The sequence below is a fragment of the Phragmites australis genome, chromosome 12 (genome assembly GCF_958298935.1).
Source record: "Phragmites australis chromosome 12, lpPhrAust1.1, whole genome shotgun sequence".
In the NCBI taxonomy this organism is placed as follows: Eukaryota; Viridiplantae; Streptophyta; class Magnoliopsida; order Poales; family Poaceae; genus Phragmites; species Phragmites australis.
The window spans coordinates 16,210,274-16,220,700 of NC_084932.1; the positions used below are offsets into that span (position 1 = coordinate 16,210,274).

The 10,427-nt window shown below is 38.0% G+C and overlaps 1 protein-coding gene across 7 annotated transcripts; it reads right to left on the bottom strand.

The window, feature by feature from the left end:
* Positions 1-1,303: 1,303 nt before the first annotated feature.
* On the bottom strand, positions 1,304-10,090 carry LOC133886697 (signal peptide peptidase-like 2). Of its 7 annotated transcripts, none has more exons than XM_062326483.1 (15): positions 9,863-10,089; positions 8,553-8,711; positions 8,304-8,415; positions 8,069-8,188; positions 7,299-7,456; positions 6,565-6,648; positions 6,308-6,342; positions 6,057-6,213; positions 4,977-5,030; positions 4,785-4,877; positions 4,610-4,666; positions 3,536-3,675; positions 2,582-2,658; positions 1,743-1,826; positions 1,304-1,648 (listed from the first exon to the last, which is right to left on the bottom strand). In XM_062326483.1, exons 1-15 carry the CDS (start codon positions 10,013-10,015, stop codon positions 1,554-1,556), a joined length of 1,578 nt encoding a protein of 525 aa, XP_062182467.1. In that variant the 5' UTR covers positions 10,016-10,089; the 3' UTR covers positions 1,304-1,553. The 7 variants fall into 7 exon arrangements, 5 of the variants coding, with proteins under 5 accessions (XP_062182467.1, XP_062182465.1, XP_062182466.1 ...); XM_062326481.1 differs by having other exon boundaries at positions 6,472-6,648; XM_062326482.1 differs by lacking the exon at positions 4,610-4,666 and having other exon boundaries at positions 6,472-6,648; positions 9,863-10,088.
* Positions 10,091-10,427: the final 337 nt, after the last annotated feature.

Sequence of the window (10,427 nt, forward strand, 5' to 3'; positions counted from 1 at the left end):
CGATATATTGATCCACGTATCATATCTATTGTTCTCTAAACTCGTTTATGGATTTTTTTTCATTTTCAAGGTTTTATCATATGAGTTTATAATAAGACAATAATCAATATATGTTGTATCATTTTCTCTAAAGGAGTTTTATTGGCATATCATTATATTATTACAATAACTCTCCTTATATTTTTTCCACAGGGTTTTTGAAGGAATTCTCAAGATGATATATATACATGAAACGATATTGATTAAAGAGGAGTGTACGAATCAAGTAACCAATGCCACTAATCATCAAGTAACTACCTTGTAGTTGCTTATACCCGTTGGGCAATAGACATCCGTTCGGGAGGGATGTCTCTCGAACGGACACGCACACAACTGTTCACCATGTATAAATAGCTACATATATCAATAAGAAAACCAACAATTGAATTAATTCCGGTATCTCTATTTACATTCAAATCTAGTATATAAACAGCTGATATCCCCCTCCATTTCTTCTACTTCGCCTCCCCATCCACCTCTGGTGACTAGAGGTGACTAGTGGTGCCCCTATCTCCTCCCCACTTGCCCCTAACTACTCTGAGCCTGGTGGCTTACCTCCATCTTTCAGCTCAAGAATTTCACTGACCCTGCTCAACTCCCACAGGCATACCTACAGCCCTCTATTGCAGCCCTAGCTTGCCTCACAATTCTATGCTAGGGAGATAAAACAACCCCTACCCTGCCCCACCAAAACCATCCAAACCCTAACGCTAGCTTCCCCAGCATCCTCACCAGAGTTGGGCAGTCGTGCATATCTTGCAAGTTGCTTATAACCAGATCCTGTCAATGTCCACAATCATTGTTCCAGCACAAGTCCGATGCATAAGCTCGAAAGACTAATGTAATCTAGCGGCACAAAATCAGCAGTAGCGGTACACAAAAACATTGATACCTCCTCCCCACTTGCCCATAACCACTCCGAGCTTGGTGCCTTGCCTCCATCTTTCAGCTCGAGAATTTCACAGACCCTGCTCAACTCTCACAGGCGTACCTATAGCCCTCTATTGCTGCCCTGGCCTACCTCGCAATTCTATGCTAGGGAGATTAAACAACCCCACCCCACCCCACCAAAACCATCCAAACCCTAAGGTTTTCCCACCATCCTCACCAGAGTTGGGCGGTCGTGCATATCTTGCAAGTCGCTTATAACCATATCATGTCAATGTCCACACTTATAATCATATCCTGTCAATGTCCAATACCGTGTTTTATAACCTGAGCATATCCCAGTTGCAATGCTTTGTAAACATGAGGCGATAAGGTGTAGTATGGCAAAGGTATAAAGTCTCATCCTTTTTAAATTAATAATGTTGTGAACATTGAACACTTGAACCGTGCTCTAAATAATACATTTACTAAGACTATATACTACAAAACAAGAAACACATTACATGAAACTTGTCGGTCAAGGTAATTGTGTACATCTCTTAGATTACCCCAGAATATCCATTGATAAATTAGCTCAATGGATGTCACCAACACTTTGGATACCAATTCTGTCGGGATATTACTTTTCAAGGTTCATCGACTAAATTTTCTGTTTGACTCTTTCCATAGTTCCATAAATCATGCAGTTCACCTCTTACCCAACCAAGTATAACAATAACCCCTGGCATAAAGAAATGATGCAGCATTAAGCACAAAAACTACAGTAAAGAGTAAGAACGAGACTAGGATAGGCAGGCAACAATTTCCATACTTACCTAATGTACATGGAACCAGGTACAACAATGCAGGTTGACCATGCCCGTCCATGAGGAAAAGTGCCAGATAGGTAAGGAAAAGGCCTACATGAGAAAAAAATGTCAAATGATATCTTAATTCTCCACAACACACATTCTCTTCTTTGCAACAAAACAATGCCTTGTCTATAGTCTATACAATAACAAATTTCTGATCACATTGCAGCCATGAATGGAATTTATGTTTTCACAGAAAAAGGCAGAAACAGATTGTCTTGAACCATAGGACATTTGAGCTTTCATACAAAAATGCCAGAAACTCAGAAAAGGAAACAAACCAATAACACAGTGACTTAGCACCAAGTGGTTCTAGACCTAATCTTCTCCAAAACATTTAAGACTCACTTATAAGTCGCCCACCTGCCAAGAGACTAGGCAAAGCTCATTTTGTTGCCTTAGTTTCACTTAAAGATTGAGCTTAGGGTTTGGTTCAGACTCCTTACTAGTTACCATTGGAACAGTACCAATAATATTGCCTTAACTGAACCTAAATGGTATTTCGTTAGAGCTGGAGGGGATAGTTTGTTCCACATGAATTACCAAGAAAAAGGTTACAAATAATATGGCCTGAATTAGTCCTAAAATGTTTTTGCAAACTGTGGTCAATAATTGAAATTCGTTCTTCTGTTGGGAACTGAATATAGTGCACCATCATGTAGATCGTAATTAAAAATAACTGTTGAAGAAAATTGCATAGCTGAATAATGAACATAAGCAATGCCATAGTAGACACAAATAATACAGAATATTCAACTAATTAGCTCAAACACAAAAGCGAAGAAAAATAATCAAGCACATACCAACAGCATATCCCACAGTCAGCCACAGAAAATATCCATTCAAGATACCTTTTTCTTTTTTGCTTGCTCTGTCAAATCTGCTTAGTATATATTGAAGTCATATATGAGTTATAAATAATGGGAATAACTAGGAATGCAAAAACTATAAGTATACATTACACATTTGGCAAGTAATTTCTAACTAAACATCAAGACAAACACAAAGCAAACGCCCACTGACCCCACATTACAGGCGTCATGGTCTAGTCTATCATAGTAGTATTCCCCACATTTTCTATGTTAAACCGGAAGAGAAAAATCTTAACAAGGAAAGTAAATAAAGAAAGGCAGAACAACAGCAGGGAGCCAGGGACGAACATCTAATCCCAGCCTAAGGCATTTCCAATTGCTAGAATATTGAATTGTTAGAAATTTAGGGCATACTTTCATTTTCAGAATTATAATTTAAGGATAAAGTAATCAACTGTACAAAATCATTGCCTATATCATTCTTCTAGGACACCTCTATTGAAAAAATCTCCGTGAGAATTTAATTATCAAACATTTTTGCATATGAGAGAAAAAAAGGAAAGTTACATATGTCATTGTTCTTTTTTTTTTTGTTTCTTCGAAATACAATAAAGTTTATCATGAGATGTTTTAGGGCTCATTTACCTAGTAATCAAACTATTTGTTATGAATAAATTAGCTATGCTAAGTCATCCATTAATTCTGAAAATAAATTAGCTATGTTCCCTTAAAAATCCAGGGTGGTTTAACAAGTAAATTAATTTGATCTGTCGACTATGTTTGGCTCAACAGTGTATGTGTCTTAAGACCACCATTACATTTAGCAAGATTCTGGTTGTGCCAGACTACCAGTACTCAAACTATATTGTTCTATATGTGCACTCCTTAGTGGAACTAAACCACAGGAAAAAACTATAACATATATTGCACCATCATATAGAGTACCTATAGCTGAATGCAACAAGCAATCCAGGGAAAATGATGTCACCAAAGCCTATCATATCGTAGCCACCCCATGGATCAAAGAAGCGAGGTATCCTTAGGAGCATCGGAATTGATTCCCCAGAGTAATCACCACGAGCTACCTGAGTAATTTCATAAGTAGACAATACTCACAAGATACAACAGATAGAAGATATATCACATATGACCAGTTCACTAAAGATGGGTATTAGGTAGATAATCTAATGAATGGATAAGTGATAAAACACACAACAGCATATTCCACACATGTAGCTGGAGTTGAAAGCGTACAAATTTGACACCAAAACATACCAATTTTATATGGATCATCAGAACATATAATTTTCAAGCTTCATGTGTATATATAACTTGAAATTAGACCGGATAAAAAAATTCTATCTCCATCATTAGCTACTAGTATCTCATGATACTACATGGTATGAGCTAAAGGCAGCTAGCACTCAATTACTACATCCATCATATAATAGATTCTGTTGACGATTTGGGAGCCCCTCTTACATAATAGGGTGTGGTGAGACTGCTTTGCAACTCAAACAAGCACAAAGACGCACAGTGAAAGGGGGATCCAAAAGACAATCTCCATTTGACGTTCACCCTAGTGGCCGAGGAGAGCTTAGGCCTCCCCTGATCCCCTGATCAGAGGACACCACCACTGCAATCCTCATTCTCAATACAAAACCACAGGAGTAGGACTATTATCCTCACCGCAGGAGACCGACATGGCAACATCTGTCTAAGCTCTGTTACCCCTTACAAAATGCGTCATTGTGCTTGTTTTAGATGCAGAGTAGTCTCGCCGCATCCTATTTCATAAGATCAACTCCTGAATCGTCGACAGATTACAAAATAGGACGTCATAATAATGTCCAATGCACACCTTTGACAATACACTTTCTAATCATGTGTTAGTTAAAATTATAATGATTTGGAAGTTCTCACAAAGCTAAGTCTAGCAACAGCATTTTCAAGTGACAAATCGAAACAATTTTTCCTTCAGTGATGGTCAGAATTTAAAATGTACGAGTAGTCGAGTACATGCATTGTAAGACATCTGTTTTGGAGAAGAGATTGTAAAGAACAAGCCTTCCTCATCTGGTCCCAAGACAATTTGATCAATTTACTAGAAAAGCTATGTCACATATCAATCTGCAGTAGTAACGAGTTAATGACAATAAGCTTGATTGTTAAAAGAACACAACAGTAAACTTACTGCAATCATGACACTTTCATGGAATATAAGAGGTGAAATGAACACCCAAAAGATGTCATAGACAAATGCTGAACTAAGAAGTGCTGATGCAACCTGCCAAAATGCAGTGTTAGATATTTCCGGTGCATGTAAGATCAGTAAAATTATTACTTGACAACAATCAGCGAACTGTCAAAATACACATGCCAATACCCTGATATTTGGTAAGCGCGCCATCTGAAGCACAGTTATCATCAAGCAGATACCCTGGGAGAAATAAATAGAACACATGGTCAATAATTATGTAGTTGGTTTTGCAAAGGACAAAGCAGCATGATATCAAACAGTAAATGACAGGAGATTTAATATAATTATAAGACTATTAAAATGGTCCAACCATGAGGCTAAACACAAATGGCATTCTCTTCTTTAGACAAACTATCCAACAGTTCAAAATGAAATGCTCAAATAAAGATGTAATTGTAAACACTTTGCTTTACATCTCCATCTCTAATTTACAAATGATGCTGAGATTTTTTAGTGGCAGAGGATGGTCCACCAGAGATGATTGGAAGCACCAGATTGGGAGAGTTGGAAAGGGTTTTGCCTTCAACTTTAATACAACGTTTGGGACTCAACACATGAGTTGTATTCCATTGCAAAGAGGTATATGCATACATCCACAATCAGACGTATGAAATATGCAAGAAAGCTATAAAATTCTTATGCTATACTTAACGAGCAACATGTCAAACCTAGGCAACCCTAATAGCAATCTCTAACTGATTAATATGCATCAACATTAGAACTGCAACATCATGCTTAAACTTTTTGCACGTGTTAGTTCTAGATAATGGTGAATCTTGACCTACAAGGTAATTTGGCATTTCGGGGCCACAGAATTTTGAAAAAGATGGCGATAAATTCTTACATATATTTATGATAAAGCTTTTCAACACCATATATATTGAAAGGATTCACCTCATTGCACTATGCAAATTATACATTGTAATCTTATCATAGCTGACCAAACTGGCAATACAAGAACAGGATCAACATTGGCTTTAGAACTGACAAAATGTTAATTCCGACCTCTTGTTTTTAAGAAAAAAATAAATATCATTCTATTATGTGAATCTGAACTTGCTTGATGGTACATTATGGTCCTTTCACATGCTACTGAAGAGAAGTATGGAAAAACTACATCTACACTTCAGAAGTATATCATACAAGGCCAGAAGAGAAAACATTGCAGAAGAAGAGAACAGAATAATGGTGGTAAGCATATCTTACAAAGACGTCTTGGCCTATCCAAGCACATGAAGCATGCCGATACACAGCCCAGAGAATTGCAAATGCCATACAAAATGGTATAATTGCAACAGATAAGATCAAGACCTCCCCCAAAAAGGGTAGTTGTACAGTCTTTTGTCCACAGTCCTTGAAAATCCTGTAAAATGAAGCATATAGGATAAGAATATAAAAAATAAATAAAGAAGGGAGCATTGACCAAATTGCTTTATCGAAATTATCTTATTTGGTACCTAGAGAGAAGTGTGACCAAGCAAACATGCATACCCTGCAAGAAACAATCCATCATTAAGCTCATAGCTGAATTCCTCAACAAATGAAAAAAAACAAACATCAAGTCATCAACATTCACTTAAAAGAAGGGGAAAGGTATTTGTATGCCCCAAAGGAGAGATACCTCAACACCACCAATGCAGAATAATACGATTAGCACCCAAACAAACGAAGATGACATGAAGTAGAACAGGAGGAGGAGGAAAACTGAAGCTACTATAATAAAAACAATAGCACCCTTGGCACTGATCTCGAAGATCTCTTTATCTTCTCTGTAGTTTGTTCCAGAATTAGGTCCATCCTGTTTAATGTGAAAGGGTTAAATTTGTCAGCAGAAAGCTTATCCAGTGATGGCCTAGATTAACTACTACCTGTTAGCTACAGCACTATAAACAAACTTGATAAACGGCTATCAGAAGAAAAGCAATCATAAGCAGCAAAGACAAGTGGTTCACAGCAAGATATGTTTTTGTAAGTACACATGCAAAAATGCAGGGGTTATTGGAAAAAGAACACGTAATTATAGACGAGAATACAGTTGGAAACGGATTTGACCATACAGAATTTGTAAAGCAGTTCACATCAAAATCCGAAATTCAAAACAAGGCCATATGTAATTATAATGTCATTGTCCAGGGCAAATTTTTCAGAAGATAGCACAAGAAAACAGATTACATGTCTTATGTGGCTCATTCCTCTTCCTATACATGATCTATTGGCTCAAGGCACAGCAGTGTGCCTTGCATACAACCTACTCATGCAAGGTACTGAGTTCCAACTTCCAACCACTTGAAAAAAGAATGTAAAATCAGTCCCCAATTGTAAGTGTACAAATGTCGAGTGCACTGGAACAAATTAGTATGATGCATTAAAGTATGTATATTAAAATATAAAACAACATGAAATGCCATTCACTTTAGGTAGGCATAGGTAAGGTACAAAAGTCAAAACCTTTCGGGTCAACTGATTATAACGTTCGTCAACCTGCTCGCATGCAACGAATTCAGTCCAGAGTGAAGCACAGACTATGGTTCCTATTGCCATTATCCACAGGAAGAATGCTGACAGGTCAACGACTGGTCGATTTGGTGAATATAGCTGTACTTCCACTGCAGCAAAAGAAAAGTTTTCTTATTAGCATGGATACTCTGATGTATCATAATTAACATGTAGCATTAATAGCTGCCTAATCAGCAATTAGGCACTAGGTGCCGCCCCACTGCCCCACCTAGCACCTACTTTTAAAACATTGACTTTTTTAAAAGGGGAGCGCAGGAGGGCAGACAAAGCAACTCTCAAGAGTCAAAACCTATTATAACAGTATAGAACTACAGATAACTGTCTTATGTAAAAGTAATGGTAAAAAATTCATGCGATGGTATGTGCTGACTGCTGAGCATTAAGAGCTTTTTAAGTTGCTGCATCATCAAGAGTACTTCCTTTTAACATGATTAATTAATGATATCTCAGTTTCGTTCAGCCCATTGGATACTACATATGTTGAACTTTAAACACAATGAATTCAGAAAACATCAATTTTGTTTGTATCAGTTAACAACATATATCTGATGCAAAAGACAATTTCTATGGCAATAAGTGGAAAACATATAAGTGATGTTTAAATATGAAATAACTAAACTCTACCACTGGGATAATGTAGACGAATAAACAATCATGCCATAATTTAACACAGAAGGAAGGATAATTTAAGAATAACTTACCAATTGCTTCATGATCCAATAAGTCCTTCAGCTTCTTTCCAGCTGACTGTGGTATCATGACGACAGGTATCGTCAAATTAATGGAAGTGTCATTCTCACTGCAAATCATCTTGTAAAGTTCTAAAAATACGAGATGGATTACTTTCTGCAAAAGAACCTAGCATGGATATCTGGAATACTGAACTATTTAAACAGAACAAAGATAATACATGGCATGTTGCCTCTTTTTTAATACCTTCATTGTCATTGATAACTAGTAAACCGGCTGCACCACCAGCTTGAGCAATATTTGCTTTAGCAGTGAAAGCACATTCTCCACGTGTTGCTAAAGCAACAGAATTTGCTAACTGCAGCGACAAGGATCAATTTATAACCTACTCATAGCATACATGTTTTCTTTGATTAGGATTATGCTATTAGCATGTCCTTTGAAAAGAACATAACTTTGTTGACAAGTTTATTGTTGATGGTGTCAAAATCAAACCTTTGATGTCAAATTGGAACAACAGTCAAATGGATTTGCAAGGACAGCAAATGTTTTTTGAGCTTCATGAATATCTCTAGGCAAGGAGGCTCCAAACCTTGCACTTAGTCCAACAGCAGTTGTACCTTCTGTCCCGTTCACCCAATTCTTCACCTTAACCTGGACAAAAGCTGGAGCATCAGAAAGATAATAGGGTGCCAGGAAAATAGTATCTTGCTTTTACTTTAAAAAGTTTGCCAACCAATATAGGATATAGGTTTCGCTTTGATTTCTTGGCTATTGCTGGGCACCTACAGGTTAAGGTTCAGAATATGTAAATATACTATTTCCTTCTGTTCCTAAATACATCACTTGAATAAACAGTGTAGTAGTAACTTAAATGTCCAACTTAGAAAACAAGATGAATGAAATCAGATGCACCGGATTTGAATAAAAATATAAGGAAGGAGATAGTTGCAAACTTAACTATATATTGAATCCTCAATTTCCAGACACATAATTTGAAAAAATTTGAACATTGTACTGTTCCTCCAAATGCAGAAGTCATCCATACACATCAAACACACACGAGATCCCCATTTACGCACTTCAGCAAAACCATGTTCATCACAAGCCCAGATACTTATTTCAAGCATAGCACCATGGTAAGGAGCTATGCAATCAGGTCAGAGGAGTAATTAATAGGGAAATTTAGATCTATGACATCGCTTCAATTGCACTTTCGACTTACGCCACTGCTTTTTGAATATTAGGCTCATGCCACTGGTTTGCATAAGTTGTTCGGTTCATGCAAAAGTTGAATAGTTAAGCAGAGGTACAGTTGTATACATCAAAACGAATGATCTTCCTATTGTATATAACCAAGTTTCTACTTATGATATATGAACAGCCGAAACAAGGCAGAAAACTGAAAAAAAATGTGGCAATGGACTTAACTGTATGTTCCAGTGCAAGCCACGAGAATTAGCCAAATAGTCACTGCACTAGCTATCTAACATTGTCCATTTCAATTTTCACCACTGAATTCCTACAGTCTACCATCGCAGTTTTACCCTGGGACACCATCCATCTGAGAACAGTTAAATTCAATCTACTCATCTAAATCCACTGCTAACTACTAGCCAGCAGTTACGCAGGAGATCCACAAATCCCCTCTACACGACCACACCTCCAGCCAGATGTCACCCCACCATGCTACAACCTACAGACACTACAGACAACAAAGAACCCCACAACCAACTACTACCAGCAGCGACCTAACCAGTAAGGGCAAGCAAATCGAACGAGCACGGGCGGGGGCGAGTCGTTACCAGCTGGAACTTGTTGGAGCAGCCGGGCGTCCGCCGAGCGCCGGCGTCGTCGTCGCTGGAGGCGTCGTCCGCCGCGGCGCCGCCGGCGAAGAGTGCTACGAGCAGGAGGACGGCGGCGGCGAGTGGGAGGCGAGCGCGGCGGGGGGTCGCCATAGGGGGCGCGTCAGCCCGCGAATGGATTGGAGCCCGTTGCGTTGCCCAGACCGCGAAGGACGGGAATCTTTGACCATGTTCAACGATTTCCTTTCCGGTTCATATTTCTTTTTTCAACAATTTTCTTTTAAAAAAATTACGAGTAAAAAAGAGAATCTCATCTTAAAAGGAATAGCCTCGAGAATTCTTTCATGATAGAAACCATGAAGAAAATCGTTGGAGCGCTGAAGGAAACGAAAATTCTATCGTAAAAGAATTCTTGCTATGAAGAAAAACCGTTAAAGATAGTCTTAAGACATATACCCGTAATAACTCCAACTACGTATTCATATTTCATCCTCTATATCCTATTACAATCTATAAAGATTCCTTCTATATATTACTTTATCACTCCAACGGTACCTCTATATTC

Bases quoted from the DNA above. Each gene is read 5' to 3' on its own strand.
- LOC133886697 (XM_062326481.1), bottom strand. From the start codon at position 10,015: ATGGCGACCCCCCGCCGCGCTCGCCTCCCACTCGCCGCCGCCGTCCTC. The intron at 8,416-8,552 runs GTTTGATTTTGA...TTGTCGCTGCAG, and splicing joins GTTCCAATTTGACATCAAAG to TTAGCAAATTCTGTTGCTTT. The intron at 3,676-4,609 runs GTACTCGACTAC...GAAATTACTCAG, and splicing joins ACAGATGTCTTACAATGCAT to GTAGCTCGTGGTGATTACTC.